Source organism: Galleria mellonella, unplaced genomic scaffold (assembly GCF_026898425.1).
Source record: "Galleria mellonella isolate WM207_F2 unplaced genomic scaffold, CSIRO_AGI_GalMel_v1 utg182, whole genome shotgun sequence".
Taxonomy (NCBI): Eukaryota; Metazoa; Arthropoda; class Insecta; order Lepidoptera; family Pyralidae; genus Galleria; species Galleria mellonella.
Window position 1 is genome coordinate 1,423,410 of NW_026442023.1, and position 19,817 is coordinate 1,443,226.

Genomic DNA, 19,817 nt, shown 5'->3' on the forward strand with positions numbered 1-19,817 from the left:
TTTATGTGAGACCCTTTATTCCACCATAACTGCTAAATACCTGAACAGATTTAGATATATGATGTATCCTTAGAATCCTAATATCATCTCGATTTATACTGATTACAAATTTTTTGAAAATAATAGTTCCTTTTTGTCAAAGCAATTTGTGTTTTTAGTTTGCGGAGAAATGTGTAGTTATTTAAAACTTGTTCTTAATTTTACATGTAATACGTTACGAGTATGTAACATTAATTTATTGTACGAAAACGTAATAATTGGCATACTTTTACATAAGTTTTAAATAGCAGTTAAAATGAACGCATTTTCCAAAGAAATAAGGGTCGTGAAACTATAATTTAAGTTTGTGTTCCAAAAAAAAATAGTAAATACAATCATAATCCAACCAGTTATTTTGATTTAAAAACTATGCTACTTAACCAATTTTGGTAAAATTTCTATGAGGAAAATATAACATTTATATTTTTCCATTCGGACAGAAAAAGAACTTTCCACATCGGTTTATAAATGATGGAGTCATGGGGTAACAAATACAAAAAAAAACATCCGAATTGTGAACTCTTATTTTTTTCTTTTTTCAACATGCTTGAAAAATGTTGTGCCTCTCTTGGGTTCTTGACAGTCAGACGTGCTTAATAAATGGGCATGTCTGGACTATACCTAAGTAGACATACAAAATATAGGCGAAATCGCAATCTCTTTCTAGAATTTTACCAGGGACTATTTTAGACTTTATACCTACAAAAGTTGTCTGATTGGGTACGTCTGTCCCATTAGAGTTTCTGTCGTGAAACAGTTGTGTTTGCATGATTGTGTTTCGGTTTGAAGGGGATTATGGCAATGAAATTACATACAGTATACTTTATTATATCTATGGTACTGTTCATGTCTATAGGCGACAGTTACTACTTTTCATCAGGTGGGACGTCAGCTTGTTTGCTATTCTAAGTAGCTTAAAAAAAGGTGGATTCCAATTATGATTACAAATTTGAGAAGTTACATTACCTAATATAATATGATATATTTATATACAACAAACAACGCAGTCAAAGGTAATTAAACCCATGTAAAGTAGGTATACATGGCGGTTGTATGGTGTTCATTATAGTGGCGCTGTTTGCTTCACAGGACTGTTTGGACAGTGAACAAACTGTGGTGCCGAGAGCTAACAAACAACCGCTACCTATTTACATTACACTATTTTATGTAAGACTACCGACTCGAACAAGCTTCGCATGTTTTTTTTTTAGTAAAATAAAGCCCATGTTACTCGCCTGTAAATGTAGCTTTGTGTAAATGAAAAAAGAATTTTAAAAATCGTTTGAGTATTTTTTATTTTTTTTTATTACAAATAAAAATCAAATCCTTCCTCTTCATAATATTAATATAGACTAGTTTTTATCCGCGTCTTTGTTCGTTTAATTATGGTAATAATATATTTATTAATCTGTCTTTCTTCATCCAAAATACTATGTCCATAGCAAATTTCATTATTATTATTATTATTATTCCTACTTTATTGTACACAAAAAATTGCAAACATATAATATATATAAAAATAAAGATGTACAACAGACAAGCTTAACTCTGTAAGAGTTCTTTTCCAGCAAACCCTGAGTGGAAAGGAGCATTAAGAGAGATTAAGAGGAAGAGGCAACATATAAATAAATAATTTCACTTTATTCTTTCTTTATTTTTAATAAATTCTTTAATATTTATAATGTAAGCATACATCTTTGTAGTATAAAATCGATCAATTTAAATGTCTTAAAATTAGACGAGAAAATTAAACGAGAGGATACTCAGCGAATCTCTTTATCAAAACTTCAAAGCAAGGAGGTACTCAAATTGAGTGTATATTTTTTTATGTGACGCGCTAATTGGGAATTGATCGAGTTTTTTTTTTATTATTATATTTTAAAATAACAAGAACGTGACACCGACTTCAATTAAGTGTAATAAATTAAGAAAAAAAAAATTAATAGGATTTTTTATGTCCTATTGAAAAATGAAAGTTTTAAATAATAATAATCTTTATTGGAACTAAATATAATATAATACATAGACAGATCAATTCCTAGGTTAATAGATAGAGTATTAGTAGATAATAGATATAAATTATATATATGAGACATATTGTTTTGTTTGGAGTAAATTTTTAAGATTTTTTTTCAAAAATAAAAAACTTTTTTAATATTATTTTCAAATTAGGAAAAGTGAAATAAGGTTCTAATAATAGAAATTCGATAATTCCAGCCCTCAAATCCCAACGACGGTGACGCAGTGGTTATTTAGCTTGCTATTAAAATAATGATTAACGTTTATGGGCGTCGTTAACTTCGCTCTGATTAATAGCCTACATCGATAGGTCCTATAATATCGCTTCAACTACGCACCAGATTTGTTATTATAGAGGCGACATGCAGTAAAAGTCACGTAACGATAAATTTATCAGCATATAATTAGCAATATGGTGCGTTATAAAATGCTTAGAAATTTAATTAATTTGTATACATGTTGGCAATATTGTTAAGGTTCGTATTTCGTATATTCACAGTATATTTAAATAGTTCTTTTTTTTTTTTTTGTCGGTGCAACTAATTCATGCATCCTCCTCCAGCCAGTTCTATCCCAGGCCATATCCTTGACTTCTCCGTACGACATGACACCTAGTGTTTCTTTTATCTGTCCCATGTAGTTATTCCTCGGTCTTCCTCTTTTGCCCTCTATTTTTCCTTCTATTATGCTCTTTAAGAAATCTTTAAGAAAGAAAAGATGGCCCAGCGTTTTGCCTCTTCTATTCTCTATTATTTTAATTAATGTTCGTCTCTCATTCGATCTTTTCAGTACTTCCTCATTCGTTAGTTTTTTTGTCTAGCTTATCCTTTCCATTCTCTTCCGTGTCAATTCCTCCATTAAATAGTACTATTGCATTATTACAGCGTAAGAAAAGCAGTGGCTTATTGTCGTTACCATGTCCCGGTATATTAAAGGCCGGCAAACACACTAGCAATTGTTCTCGTGTTACAAGTGCTCATGGGTGATGGTAGCCGCTTTCCATCAGGTGGACTGTCTGCTCGTTTGCCTCTCTGACAATAAAAAAAATTCAAAAAGAAGCAGGTTCTCAATTTGGTTGTATTTTTTTTTTATGTTTCTTACTTAAAAACTTACGTAATTCTGTCAGTTATAAATCGATTTGGAAAATTCTTTTTTTTTTTATCTGGAAGGATATACTTACAGAATGTTTCAATACCAATTCTATCAAAATCTATTGACTTGTTTAGTTTTTAAATAAAAATATATAGGTTTTGCTACAATTGAAGGTTTTTTTTGTGCAACAGAGTCTTGAATTATTGTTGAATATAGTAATTAATTATATATTTCATTATATTTTATAAACAAAATTTAATTGTATTTCATTGATAAGTGATGCCACTTGATACTGGTTAAACCGATTTGATTATTTTTGTTTTTCAATGCCAGTTTTTTTAAAACGTTCGTACCTTAATACGATATTAAGGTTTTTAGGTAAAGAAAAATAAAAATTTAAAACAAGTCAACGTATGGCGGATTAACTCATAAATAAATGTAACAAAACCAAATAGCCCGGAATTCATTCATATTAAAACGTAGCTAGTGATGTGACATGAGTCAGGCTGACTCGAATACTGATTCGAATACCTGAGGTATTTGACAGATAGTCGAGTATTCAGTACATAGAACTCAGGTAGGTACACAGTATTAGAATACAGTATTCACATTTACACAGTATTACAGATTTCAAGTACTTACGGTACTCGAATAGAACTCTTATGTTTTTCAAATGCCCTTAATTACCAAAGCACAAATTATTGGATTACAGAACATTTATTATCTTCATAAAAGTAAACATAAAAGATTATTTAAAAAAGTTTTTTTTAATACCACGAAACAAAAAAGTATTCAAATCTGATAAAGTGCCCGAGTACTTGTCCGAGTTCTTAGATTCGAGTTACCTCTTTTGGCACCTTTTTTAATGAGTATTAAAATACTCGAATACGAAAAAAAAGTCCGACTCGACACATCACTAAACGCAGCAAACATGACGCTGTTTCGCTGGAGCCATTCCTTCTGTGAACTTTCAGAGTCGGTACTACAGTTTGCACTTAGTATACGCCGCCACCCGCCGGAGATGCCAAGTTACCGGGTCGACAAGTCCGACTTAAATGAAACACCGTGTACTTATTTACAGCTGTCCTTTATATTTTATTTAATGTTTTCATTTCCTTTTGTCTGAATGTTCTTTTTGGATTGCAAAGTGATTTTATATCTCCATAACTTTTGATATTGTGATTTTCTATATACTTACATATATATGTACATACATTTCTGTCACGCCTGTCTCCCATTGTGGTAGACAGAAACAATGGAACGCCAAATGCTTCAATTTAAATCTGCTTGTGATATTCTATAGATAAATTATTCCAAAGGTTAACATAAGGAGGGATGGAATTGTTAATAATGAGATTTAAAAACCTCATTTGCTAGCAATATGGGTATATCAGGACAACTTCTACGCTGGAAACTGTAGTGGTTAATTCTTGTTCAATTGATCACTATGGGCCAACTGACCTGCTTTCATCCTCACCTGTCATCCTTCACTGGTACCCTGCCAGCGTATATCGATAGCACAGGCGGGGTTATCATTCCATCTTCATCCATAAAAAAAAGATTTACATGGCGTGTATATATACATAACTTTCAGTCCTTGTAGGAATGGTAGTACATGAATTTTACCATGTTAATAATGAACGACAAGTTCGTGTTTACAAACAACAATTACCATTTTTTTCTGATCGTCACCTTTTATACCAATTCTAGTACAAAGAAATATTTTTGAAAAAATTTCGGACGTTATTAGTACTAAAATTCATATATATATATATATATATATATATATATATATATATATATATATATATATATATATATATATATAATATATATATATATATATATATATATATATATAGTATTATGATGCAAAAATATTAAATTAGGTGAAGATGCCTAGACGTTTTTCAATAAATCACATTTCCTTATTATTATTATAACAATAACCCACTACTGGGTAACACAGCTGTCTCTATAAAAGACTCGTGGCTCTCATTAGGAAAGGATTTTCATTGAATGAAATTTGTCAGACTTTATTCCTCATGGAAATGGAAATGAAGATATGGTTCATCATCATCATCTTTTGAGTCTGTAACTATTCCCTGCTGGGCACAGGCCTTCTCCAATGCCTTCTACTGTATGCAATCCTCCGCTTTTCACATCCATTTATTTCTGACTATCTTCTTAATGCCATCAGTCCATGTAGAAGAAGGGCGTCCCACCCTTCATTGTCCTGTACGCAGTCTTCGCCATCTATTATTGCTGACTCGACAAATATGGATTGCTCACTGGTACTTCAGCTGTCAAAATTTGAGATACATAGGATACCTTTTTCTAATTCACGGTAACAAAGCCACGAATTCAGCTAGTGTTCATGATTTTTATCACTCAGGAATTAAATTCCCAATACACACGTACAGTTGACGAGTTTTCAAACTGTTACCTAATAGTACAAATATAATCTCATTAACAAGGAGAATTGGTAACGCAATGTCGTATTCGGTCCTTCAAGACTCGAGACGTTTGACAGAACAGCGCTAACGAGCCAACTTGTTGTTCGGAACGTGCCCTAACTGCTACGTAACAACGCAACTAATACCCTAAACATGTATTCTGTTCGAAGCCAACAATAATTTATTAAAGGAGTTTCGTTGGACTATAAACTTGGTATTATAAAGCTGAAGCTGTCTGCTTTATAGGTTATAAAGTGTTAAATAAGAGTAGTTGAATAGTAATAGTATAATAACCTAGTAGTTGATTGGCATTGTACAACAAGAGTTGCTACTACATGGCAGTAAAAATATATAATAAATTATCGATAGAATACAGAGATCTAACAGACAAAAAATAATTGAAAAATTTTACAATTGGCTTACTGAGAAATGTTTTTATTCACTTGAAGACTATTTCAATGTAAAATTTATAGAACAAGTTGCAAATGAAATATTTGCACGCCATACGTTTGAATGCAGGGAATCTTTTCTTTAACATTAAATACTTTTAATGTAATATCCTTTATTCTGGCAAATAAAATTATCATTTATTCATTATGGATGAAAAGACATGGCTTATAAAGTGGCAAGTCATTGGCATATACAGCCCGTATATGACAATGATTTACGCTGGTGAGGTACCAATAGAACATGATAGGATAAAATGAAGTCCGACCTGTTCGTTCCAAATTGCTGAATACTCTTGGAAAGCATATTGATTACTTTCACCAGAATCATCATTTTTTCAGGTTTTCAGAAGTATCGTGTGGATACTCCACATTAATCGTAATCTGACTATATTATAAAAATTGGTTTCACAAATCCTCAACACTGACAAACTCTTCCCCCTGTGACTAGTGGTTAAAAAGAGTAGTACCAAGTTGAGTTTGTTAAAGACACCTTATAAATACAAAATTCTTACACAGCTTGCTATATGAGCAAACTTCAAAAGGCCCAGCAAGCTATGAAAAGGACTGTAATCGGAGTTTCCGCGTGATATAATTTGAAGTTACGATATCCATATTCAAAGAACTATTAAAATCGATATATGAAATCCCTGAATCTTTTTCCAATAAATTTTAAATGATACATATTTTTATTATACTTATTCACAACCAACTTGTAAATATAAATAAAAACGACAAAACTATTGATTTCTAGCCAACTAGCTTTGCACGTTGCTGTCCTAGAAGGGTTAGCAAAGGTTATTGTCCCGCCAGGTTTGTTTTCTTAGCATATAGACGATGTTTGCATTTTGAACGTAGATATCTCCGTATTTATGTTTACATTAAAGCTACGTGTTTGGTATATACGTAATCAAATACTTTGTTTCATTGCTACTTTCAGTGAAACGAGTTTTTTCAAGAGCGAATGTTTATGATTTATTACCATCATTTCGTAGGCACAACGTATTTGGCAAATTTTGTGTTGGCGTTTATAAGTTGTTACGGAATAATGGTTCTCGTTATTCTTTTTGGAGTTTTGAGTTTCATTTAAGTATAAATACTATTTACGCTTTTAAATCTTTTTAACGCCTTTTACCAGAGGGAGACTTTGTACAAAAGTCGATTGCTTGGGTACCTCTGTCCCATTCGTGTTTCTGACGTAAAGCAGTTGTGTTTGCATGGCTGTGTTTCGGTTTAAAGGGTGGGATATGGCGTGAATTTACTAGGTACAGAGGAATAACATCTGAGTCCTCAGGAATGGCAACGCATGGGGGGTATCATGGGTGAAACAGTATTCATCCATGGTACTGCTCATGTCTATTGGCGACGGTTACCACTTTTCATCAGGTGGGCCGTCAGCTTGTTTGCCATTTTAAGTTGCATAAAAAAAAATCTAGAACAAGTCATTTTGTTTACCTATCCCAATAACGAAGTACCGCGTTCGTGATTCACTGATCATTCCAAAGGTTGACTGATAGAGAATGTTACTAGCATTAAGTCAGACTTTTGTACCATATTTTATTTTGGTCAATAAAGTTATTTAAGTAAATTAATAAGACGTCCTTTTTTATGTTCACCCATCTGACAAAGATGGGTGAACGTCATCTCGTCATCGTTAGGAAATTCATCTTTTGAAATTTGTGTATAATGCGGTTACAGAAATTTTTTTTTTCGCGAACGTTTTAGCTGTAGCGTGAACAAGGATCCGAATTTTCCCTAGAGATTTCTTCAAGGTTCATAATACACACATGATAACTCCTGTAGTAATCGTCAATTATGAATTGGAGTTTTTTGTGTTACATTGTCTTTTGATCAATAACGAATAATTTATGGTAATCATTTATCTTACTAATGTAGTAAAATTGTAACTAGACAATGTCTGTATTATTAGGTTATTAGGAAAAGTTGTTCTATCTCACATCACGTCTCAATAAGAGCAGTAGAAGTCAAAACAATAATTTGAAGTCTGTCTGTCTGTATGTTTGTATCTCACAAAAAGTAATGAACGAAATTAGAAAGATTTTCATTGTTGTTCCTGAAAATCTTAATAAAAAACTAGTGTACTTATTTCGATACGTCTTCCAGAAGTGGTCTGCTTCACTGTTATCCTTCTAAAATCCACACATACAATGTAGCGGGCCAAAACCTAGTCGTAGTATAAAAAAATAATCTTTTTAAGTAGATTTTAAATTTTTAAGTAGATAGTAGTATTTTACTGTTAGAAATGTAAAAGTTGAATTCTAAGCATAATATACTCCCCATACACACAATACCAGTACAAGAAGAAGAAATCTCGAAATAAAACCCATTACTAGATTGCGTTTAATGGCGTAATTAAGTAAAGGCTCTCCACCAGATAGGTACTTAGTTTATTTTATACAGTTTCGTACTGTGTAGACCCTTCTAGAAAGTCTAGACAGCATGCGACCCACTTATCGTCCCCCGGAGTTCAAGTTGTTAAGGCTATGAAATAAAAGTATAGTTCATTGAACTACGCTACTAAAAATAAACACTCGACAATTTGATTACCAATTATTTAATTACAGAGTTATTGTAATAATCACAAATAGATTTTGCTCAGTGTTATAAATGAATAATTTGTTAAATTATTCTTAGAATTTCTTATGAAATTTAATTAGTGATACAGATCATTTATTCACAATTAACAAATTAAATTTATTAATCATTTAATTAAATTAATTAATAATAAATTTTGTTTTAAAACAACCTATCTATTTCTAATAAATAATAAAATGTTTTCAATAGGAGTTGGTTTAAAAAAAAACTACTGATTAAAAAATGTTTGTGTTGTTAAATATATATAATAACTTGAGCGTATACTATATGTTTGTTACAAGCGTCAAAGCTGTATACATACATTTATTGATTTTTAATAAGTACTTACAATTAGTCCTAACTACTTAATACATAACTTAATAATTACTTACACTCCTTAATAAGTACTTTTTTTTAATGGATGATAATGGTATGGTAACCCCGCCTGAGCTATCGGTATACACTGGCAGGGCACCAGTGAGGGATGATAGATGAGAATGAAAGCAGGTCTTAGTCCATCCTGACGAATTCAACTAGAATTAACCATGATAGTTTCCAGGGGGTACCACGTGAAAGTCGACCTGACAGGGTATATTGCTAGTAATGGGGCTATTTGACCTCATTACTAACAATCCCTTTCCTTCCCTTAATAAGTACTTACACTCGTTTCGTGTGGTCCCGGCATAGAATAGAATCATTCCTTTCCCGTGGGTGTCGTAAGAGGCGACTAAGAGACGAGGGGCGAGGGATGGGCAGCAGCGTCCTTCTTGAAATATCTCTAAAGCCTAACTGCGGTTGTCAATCCGCCTGCCAAGCGTGGCAACTACTGGCAAAACCCCTCAAGGGGGAGGCTTATAATGATTTACATTTATATATTCTACAGGTAGTTTGATAATTTATTTTAACAAAATTGTTATTTTTCTTTCAGGCGAGTACAGGCGCGGAGCCCCAAGTTGCGGTGCTCTGCGAAGCTGGCGCTACCTACCACCCCCAGTACATGTCAGCGGCGGGCCGATGGACGCCTGATCTTACTACTAAACCTCACAATTGCCTCAAAGATAAAATGGAGATCCTCGATTACTGCAAGAAGGTAAGATTGGCAACTCCTGAGATTTACTTATGAATATTGATGTAAAAGCCAAGAATACATGATATTTCAGGTACCTAGATACTTCGATACCTTTTATACTTATTGATACGTATACTACGTTTATAATTGAAATCAGGTTAGGATTCCTTATCAAAAAGGTTAAAAAAATCCTTACAATTCCATCTGTCTGTCACAGCGGTGATTTATTTGAACGTATAGAACTCCCGAATGATTTTGTGAAAAAACTATCGGTCGATTCGTGCCAACACTTTCAATATTAGAATACGTATAAAACGTGGGTATCATAGTATAATTTGTGATATTGATGGTGCTGTTTAAATGGTTTTATAGGCGATGGTTTCCTCTTTCCATCAGGCCGTCAGCTTATTTACCAATTAAATTCAATTTCTTTGTACAAAGAGCATATACCGAGGATAAACTAAATAATCTATTAAACTAAATATATTACTTAAAGTTTACATGTAAACACACATAACAAATTTATATGTACATGTTATATTCAATTGGCTAGTTATATATAATAGCTCGAAGAATCGACAACCAATAAGAAAGGAACGTTCTTGAGTAGCGACTCCGTACGGGCAAAGAGGGTGTAGGACGACCCCTCACTAGATGGAATGACGACCTCAAATGTATTGCATGGAGTTAGTACATGCAAGTGTTCCTATGACAGCCTATCTATAACATAAGCTTCTCATGTTAAGCAATGGGCAGATAATGGCTGAGATGAAGTTATACTCGTATTTTAAAGTTTAAAAATAAAAAATTCAAATCGGACTAATACGAAAATAAAATTTAAAGGTTTCGTAATTTATAATTTTCGTGATCGCATTAACTTTGCAATTTGCACTATGTTTACAATAGAAAAAAAAATGAAAAAGCGATTTAATTGTCCGAGAGCGGCGTGTCCTTGGCTCTGGCAACTTTAGTAATTCGATTTCATTTCTGTTTAATTATGAAAACCGGCTTTTTCACGATAATGGACATGATGTATAATTAAAATACATATATATATATATTGCTACACTTTGGGATTTTAATTTCCTGGTAACGCGACGTAAAGTCCTTGGAGATTATTAGAGGCACTTAATAATTAAATATTATATTTTACACAAGAACTTCTGATTATGAAATTGCTACCTTATAGTTCTGTAGGTAGGTTTTCCTTTTGTTCGTCTGTAGTAGAAAATACTCATACTATTTATAGATATATGTATATTGGGTATGGAAAAGCATAATAATTTATGGTCCACGCTTATTGTTTTTTCGGTCTGTACTTTTTTCGGCAGAACACATACTGTTAATGGCTAACAAATAAAAAAAAAAAGTGGCGGGAAAAAGGAATGACGAATTGTTAGTCTGTTATTACAATTTCATTGTATTGTTAGTTCTAAATACGTCTGAAATTATTAATTACTAGTGCTGGCCCCGTGGTCGAAATTTTACTATAACATATTACAAAAATAATAATAAATAAATTTATTATAACCATTTTTTACTTTCATTAAGACTATAGACGAATAATATTAAAGACAAACAATATTTATCTATTCTCAATTTGACCACAGACAATAAACAAGAGTGTGTGTGTGTGTGTGTCAAATATATGGTAGTATGTGTGTAATGCTTTTTTTTATTTATTTAATGTATTTTTTACGCAGAGTTAAAAAAAAAATATTAGCATTCTGCACTCCTTCTCTACATGAACTATAAATGTGCTAAATTTCATACTCCGTCCGCGCAATTTTCGTGAAAAGCGGTACAAAGTCTTTGCTTCACTGATTGATTAATAATAGTTTTTTTTTTGATGGGTGAAAATGGTATGGTAACCCCGCCTGCGCTAACGGGATACGCTGGCGGAGCACCAGTGAAGGGAAAACAGGCCAGTTAGCCCATCATGATGAATTCATCAGGAATTAACCATGATAGTTTCCAGGGAAAATCGTGAGGAACTCGACCTGATTGGGTATATTACTAGCAATGGGATTCTCAGTTTCCATTACTAACAATCCCTTTCCCCCCAGACTAATAATAGGTACATACATTAATATATTGGCTTCTTCTAAGTAAATTACTTTTAATTATCTATTTATTTCTCTCTATTTTTTATTCGCGAAATTAAGCACTAGCTATATATGACTACTTTTATAAATAAGAATTTCATGACACTGTTAGTAGTTTATCGGATGGTTTATCGGTAGATCCTAGTTAAATTAACCTCGAATTCTAGCTCATATTTCCGGTCATGGGGCGGGATCATCGGATAAAATAAGTAATCTGGTTAACAATATCATTTTAAGGCCGCCTTCAATGTTAATACAAGGTTCTTATAGTAATATTTAATCTTTATTAAATCAATTGAATGAATAAAGTAAGTATTACCCCTAATAATAATAATTTCCGAACCGATACGACATCAGAACCTTCAAGAAAAGAGCATATTCCTTTTTAAAAGGCCGTCAGCACACATGCAATGCGTTTGTTGTTAGGGGTGATCATGGGCGGCGGTAGTCACTTACCATCAGGTGAGCTGGATGCTCGTTTGCTCACTGTGTATTAAAAAAAAAAAAACTAATACTACAAACTAACTGTCTGCACAGGTGTACAAATGAAAAAAATAATATATCTGTCATAATATTATCAATATTTTTTTAAATTACAATTAGAAATTAAGTTAAAATTGGAATCAATTTGCAATAGTTTGCATTGCTAAGTTGCACTAACATGCATCTATCAGAACAGTATTGCAATTCAAGACTGCAAAATATTTCAATTCCAGTATCGATCTATTTGCATTTATTTCAAGAGTAATACTACAGGTATTAACATTTTCTATTGTTTTGTTTTCTAGGTATACCCGAGCCATGACATCACTAACATCGTTGAAGCATCCCATTACGTGAAGGTTGCCAACTGGTGCAAACTGGGAACTAGCAACGCAGCAAAATGCAAGGTCACAAGATGGGTCAAGCCTTTCCGTTGTCTTGGTATGTACAGTACTAGTTTTACACCGAAAGGCACGTTCTTGCGTAAACGAGATCCTGTTTCGAGTATGGGTCTTTTTTTAAATAGATGATAATGAAATGGTAGCTTCGCTTACACTAACGGTGTACGCTGGCAGAGCATTAGTGAAAGATGATAAGTGAGGATGAAATGGCAGGTCAGTTAGTCGATCGTGATTACACCTGGAATTCAGCACGATGATTTTTAAGGGGAATCACGTGGAGATCGACCTGTCACGGTATATTGGTAGCAATGGGATTGGTAGTCGACACTACTAACAATCCCTTCCCCTCTCGAGTATTGATCGGGATCTAACAAATATTTTATGATATTTACTTTATGGAATTCCACAAAGTTTTGTTACTTTATTGATACTTTATTGTACAACAATCTAATAAAAATTAACTCTAATTATCATAATGTATATTTTTTTTTTTAATATTTTTTAATTCAATTCACTCATAATCGTATTTTCTGATATTGCTCACAACTTAGGTTACATGTTTGTTTTTATTATTTACTTCATTTTCTCGCACTGTATAACTATGTTAAAGTAAATGCTGTGAATACCTATAATAGGCATGTGCATTAATATTGTATTATATTTAATGTTTGTTATATGTGTTCTAATGCAAATATGCTGTTGGTGTTCCTTAAATAAATAAATAAATACTGGCATAAGGATGAGAAATGGGGCTTTTTAATATTTTAATGAACATAATTATCATTTTATCTATGGTACGACTTATTAGAAATAATCTGAAGAGTGAACATCGATTATCTTTATATTTCTTTATTTTTCTGTATATATATATATATATATATATATATGTTACGCGATATTTCCAACCGACTTAAAAAAGAAGGAGGTTTTCGATTCAGTTGTATTTTTTTGTTTGTTACTGTTACACATAACACTGTCAGTTATAAATCGATTTGAACAAGTCCTTTTTTTTTTCTAAAACGGCATACTTACAGTATGGTCCCAAAGAAATTTTATGAAAATGTTTAGCTGTAGTTTAGTTTTTAAATCCAAAATAACAGATTTTGACACAATTGAAGTATTATTTTGTGGTACACAATCTGAATTATCTTGTTTTTGCAATAAATGAGGTTCAATTCTGTGTTGATCCCTTATTCGTTTTATGGTCTCTGTTTTGAATCTTGGTCAAATTATTAATATGAACTAATACGTAAAAAATATGATAGAAAAAAAATTTTGCTCGGAAAATTAAAATTATATGCCTAATTATGTCAATAATAAAAAAGTAAAAGTATGCAGTAGGTATGAAATTTGAAAAGCCTTAATTGAAAATACTCATTGGGCACAGTGAAAAATGGACAGTCATTAATCAGGGCGAAGGCTGTATTAGAAATATTGATGTCAAGTGTTCATTAGTATTATTGGACAGACGAAGTATTATTGATGAGCCGTGTCGTTAAAAGTTATATTTCACTAAGAAAGGTTACGCGGCTTTATTCGGATCCCCATCGCTTGTTTCTTCAAAGTTTACTTAAACTTATTAAGCGCCTTCAAAAAGGAGGGACTTCTATTTATTGTTATATGTTTTTTTCGTATTTTATATAATATTATTTATTTATACTACTATTTTTTATTTTTTTACTTGCCAATTATGAATCGGTTGTGATAAGTCCCTGACACGATAGCAACATGCTGAGCACGGAAATCGTTTTGATAAATGTTGCGACGCACGCACATATCTTCGCATTCTTGCTGACACTGTTGTAATATGCATTTATTGATTTTTTTTTTATGTATTTAGTTAATTTAGTAGTTTATTATTTTTTTCTATGGATGATAATGAAATGGTCACTCCGCCTGCGCTAACGGTAAACGCTGGCGGGACATCAGTGAGAGATGATAGGTGAGAATGAAGAGGCAGGTCAGTTAGCCCACCGTGATGAATACACCTGGAATTTAGCATAATGATTTCCAGGGGGAATCACGTGGAGATCGACCTGATAGGGTAGCATATTGCTAGCAATGAGACTGATAATCCGCATTACTAACAATCCCTTCCCCCTAGTTTATTTTTAATTTCAGTCATTTTTTAACTTCTGTTACTTAAAGTTTCTTCCTTTCGTAAGCAAATTTGCAATCGATTGGGTTTACTCTAGTGTCGTTCTCATATTAATGTTATCACTATTTCAATAGAGTTTACGTCTTGCATCGTAAATACTGAAAGATAAGAAATGAATAATTGATTCGACCATAAGATAATCTGTTGGTGTCCAATAGAGTAGTATAAATCAAAATTCTATTTATTAATTGAGCGTTTCAATATATTATTCCATTTAGAGAGTGCTTCTATGGTTATTTCCCAAAACATTGTTACTTTTTTATTAAGTTTAATTGAAACAGAATATAATACTTTTATGACTGTCAATACCGTGTGGTCCCGGCATAGAATGGACCACCTCTTCTTTTCTCGTGGATTTCGTAAGGCGACTAAGGGAATTTAATAATCGAGGGATGAACAGCAGCATGCCTCTTAAAACATCATCAAGTCTAACTGCGGTTGCCAATCCGTCTGTAAAGCGTGGCAACTATTGGCAAAACTCTCCTTTGTAGGGGAAGCCTACGTTCATCAGTGGACAGTCACCGGCTAATATGATAATGATGATGAATTCTCAAAAGTGTGATGTTTGAAGGTTTATGCATGTATGAGTTTCTTATTTCCATCATGGCTTCTAAATACCTGAACAGATTTGGATGTATGGGGTATCGTTAGATTCCTTACATCACCCCGAGCGATGCTGATAAAAATTTGTTAAAAAATTGTTTTTATCAGTTGTATTTTTTTATTTGCAAATGTAAAATGTATGATGGCACCATTAACTACAAAGATTATTTGGTGGCAGAAGGTCCATTCCAATCGGACGCGTTGCTGGTGCCTGAGAGCTGTCTGTTCGACCACATCCACAACCAGAGTCGGTGCTGGCAATTCGCAAGGTGGAACGCCACCGCTGGCCGTGCGTGCGCCCAGCGTGGACTCCGGTTACGCACCTTCGCTATGCTGCTGCCTTGTGGAATCAGCCTGTTCTCTGGAGTCGAATTTGTCTGCTGCCCAAAACATTTCAAAGGTGAGTAAGACTTTAAGGTTTAGTCTATTATTTATTCCATTATTAAATGTGGTATTAAACGTGGACGATAAGATACTTTTCCTGTTAAAATGGAAAATATGTATAAACTTGTATTTTATTTTATTTTTTTCATAAAATATTTTGATTTCAAAATTCCGCTATATACATATTATCATAGGGTCTCCTTTTGGTAAGCCGCCAATGTAAATGTACTTACTAATCCATTAATGTTAAACCCTTGTCATAAGAGGTGTATTAAACTCATCGAGTTATTGCTAAAGAGATACTAATGGGATTCATGTAAAATGGGTTTTTTAATCCACCTACTGCTAATAAGAACACATTTAAAGTATATATATATAAATTACTAGTATACATATATTTATTTTAGATATTAATAAATAAGTAATTGTTAGTTACAAGCATTGATTGATATGTGTTTCTACAGCTAAACAACTGTGACATTACAGAATACGCATGATGGGGTACTATGGGTTAGTTTTGTATGATGTTCATATCTATAGACCATGGTTCCCAATTATATAAGTCAGGGCTGTCCAAACTAGATAGGATCAAGGGCCAATAAAAACGACTAAATTCAAAATGCGCAAAATATTTGTAAACACAAAATGCAGTTATAATATCATTATTTTGTTATTGTATTCCTTTTTCATTAATTTATTTTTTATAATTCTGTCAAAGTCAACATCAATGTTGGTAGTAGTTAGAAAAGATTTAGCGGGTCGCAGCAATTCAAGCTGCGGGCCGAATGTGGCCCGCGGGCAATGATTTGGACAGCTCTGATATAAGCTATTAGTTTACCATTCCTTGATGCAAAAAAAAAACCACTTATTATGGAGAGTTTTTTTTCTAGAAAACGTAAAGATGCATAAGCCAATGGACGTTGGTGTCCCAGTCAGCCCTGGCGGTGAAGAGATGCTCGCTGCCTCAGCTGCCATGGATGAGCGTGACGATGACCTGCTCGATGATGACGATGCATTGGACGATGATGACGACGACGATACCCTCAACCTTAGCGACGATGATGACGATGATGACACCGATGACGGTAAATAAGCAGTTTGTAATAAAGCCCCGAACTAATCACGGTAAATAAGAAGTTCATAATTAAAGTCCCAAACTATTCGTAAGCAGAGTTTGTATTATGGATACTAGATAACTGAAAGACATACTTAAATACTTACTTTTGTAAATATATACCTATTATACATAGAAAACAGCCAGACCAGTACAAACGGACAAACTCATAAATACAATTTTTGTATTGTGCTGATATCGAACTCACGACCATTGAAATGAAAGTGCAGTGAAATGCACTAATTTTCTACAAGCAGTGTTTATGTATAATTGTGCACATGACATTTGTCTATAATCAGATGCCGTTCTCCCTTCAGACATGGATGAGGACGAGGATGCGGACCTCTCGAGGGATGACGACGCTGAAGACGACGATTATACGGATGGCGACGACAGCGCCTGGCCCCGGCCCGAGTCCTCACCAGCGCCATCTACCACCACCACTACAACTACTACAACAACCACCACGGTAACAACCCAAATATATTTATACTTATATTAAAAGCAAGTGGCGTTTTTATTTTTAGCAACGCCCAATGATCTTTCAAGTGCTACTTTGTTGTACTGTTTTAGGCTAACAACGGAGATGAATAATAGAGTTTAAATACTTTTACATTATTGGATGCATTATTACGAATTTGTAAAGTTTTAAATCTATGTATTTTAACTCCCATATTGTTCAACTAAATGATATCTGTACTAAGATTTATTGAATTTGAATACTGGACTTTAAGAAATTGAAGATTTATTTTCAAGTGGTCTTCCAAAATATACCATTTCCATAATTGACTATTAAGTATTGAAAATTATCAGTCAAAAGTGACGCTAAATTTACCTATGCCTCTTTCATTAAAATATGCACATGCGTTTGAACCTGATAGATTATCAAACATCATAAGATGTTTGATAATCTATCAGATCATAACATGACTTATAAAACTTTGCAGGCTTCTACAGCGACATCTGATCCCTACTTCTCCCATTTCGACCCCCGTACCGAGCATCAGAGCTACAAAGATGCCCAGCAGCGTCTAGAGGAGACACATCGCGAAAAGGTACGGTACTATCCTGACATAGTACGTTGTTCTAAGTTTCATAAAAAAAAATATAAAAAGCAAAAGTATCGTTAGAAATAGACTAATACCTCAAAGACACACTTACAGAAATACACTTATTAATATCACATAATAATATAAATGTGAAAGTTTATAAAGATGCTTGGATGTTTGTTACTCACGCTTAAACGACTGAACGGAGTTAGATAATATTAGGTACTTTTTCATCTTTTTCCTTTTCACCCTTTTCTCTTATCTATTTGTTTTTAAATCTGTGTGTTTGCTTTAATTAAATAAAATATATAAATTTGGGGTCTGGTATATATTTTCTTCTTCCATTAATTTCTATTTGTAGACATCTCACTAATTATTCCCTCTCTGGCTATGTCATCTTTCACCCAGTCCACCCAAATTTGGTACATGTATAGTTTAATGTTTGTACTCATGCATGTGGGCAAAGTCATGGTAAACTTTATGAGTGAATATACTTTCAGATAACGAAAGTGATGAAGGAGTGGTCCGAGCTCGAGGATCGTTATCAGCAGATGATGTCATCAGATCCTTCCGCCGCGCAGACTTTCCGCCAACGTATGACTGCTAAATTCCAGGCCAATGTTCAGGTATTGACTGTTGTTATTATTGTGGTATTAACAATTTGACCTATGGACTGTTTATATTTCTTTATTAACTAAAGAGTTCATGATTTAAAATCGGATTCATAGACAAAAATCAGATGGAGTCGTTAAGACAAAGAGCTAAATGAAAATCAGCTGGTTTGCTTGTAAGCTTCATATAATAATAAAGTCACAACAGCCCACTGCCTTCACGTGGATGTTGATATGAGTGTCGTAATGGGGATTTATGGCGCAATTGCTATAAATATGAAAAAAATATTGTGAATGTAAATTAAATAAAAAATATTCTATATCTCAAGTTGGACTTAACTTTGACTCGGTAGTTTTGTAATTCGTCGCGGACAAACAAAGTGACACGAACTTTTTATACATAAAGAAAAGATCAATATTCATTTCCTAAATAAGCTCTAAATAAAATGATGCGCATGATGCGCGTGCGCAGTCGTTGGAGGAGGAGGGCGTGGCGGAACGGCGGCGGCTGGCGGCGCTGCACCAGCAGCGCGTGCTGGCACACCTGGCGCAGCGGCGCCGCACCGCGCTCGCCTGCTACACACGCTCGCTGCGCGACACGCCGCCCAATGTCAGTACTCTCATATACTATTATATTTTTTTAGATAATGAAGAGTAACCTTTGCTACGGAATTCGGAGGGATACCAATAAAGTATGATAAGAGAGGATAAAGTTAGGTCAGTTTGACCATCGTTTTCCAGGAATTAATCACTATGGTTTCCAGAGAGAAGCACATGAAGGTTGACCTGGCAGGGTTTATTCCTAGCAATGGAGTCTCTAGACCCCATTATCTAACAAACCTTTCCCAATATATAACTATCGAATTAATCAGCAAACAAACAAGGAGCATAAAGCTAGAGCATATAGATTTTCTATTAAGAGCAAAGAGGGCGAACATAGATGAGAATAAAACAGGGTAAATGGCCCCTGTTTTATTGTCTCTTTTCGAAAGAAAATAGTGTTTTTGTTTAGATTTTTTGTAATTCTATAAGTAAATGTTTTAAAAGTAAATGTCAAATTAGTTGATTCGTTTTTTTATCGGTATTCTATATATATATGCATAAAATGTATCTTGACGTATTATTTAATCAATAAAATAAGTGTTTACGCTAAATTAAAAAAAATATGCAGAAATTATAAGACAAATAAATAT

At 33.4% G+C, this 19,817-nt stretch overlaps 1 protein-coding gene across 3 annotated transcripts in view; it reads left to right on the top strand.

Annotated features, from left to right (window-relative positions):
- The window catches only part of LOC113512991 (amyloid-beta-like protein), a 184,038-nt gene that overhangs the window by 156,806 nt on the left and 7,415 nt on the right, over nucleotides 1-19,817 (top strand). The window contains exons 2-9 of one of the 3 annotated variants that reach the window (XM_052893665.1): nucleotides 9,576-9,737; nucleotides 12,610-12,745; nucleotides 15,648-15,866; nucleotides 16,741-16,935; nucleotides 17,264-17,433; nucleotides 17,912-18,019; nucleotides 18,514-18,639; nucleotides 19,097-19,234. In XM_052893665.1, the coding sequence (XP_052749625.1) occupies nucleotides 9,576-9,737; nucleotides 12,610-12,745; nucleotides 15,648-15,866; nucleotides 16,741-16,935; nucleotides 17,264-17,433; nucleotides 17,912-18,019; nucleotides 18,514-18,639; nucleotides 19,097-19,234 (1,254 nt within the window). Of the gene's footprint in view, nucleotides 1-9,575; nucleotides 9,738-12,609; nucleotides 12,746-15,644; nucleotides 15,867-16,740; nucleotides 16,936-17,263; nucleotides 17,434-17,911; nucleotides 18,020-18,513; nucleotides 18,640-19,096; nucleotides 19,235-19,817 lie in introns of all 3 variants that reach the window. The other 2 variants (XM_052893664.1, XM_052893666.1) reach the window with 2 other exon arrangements.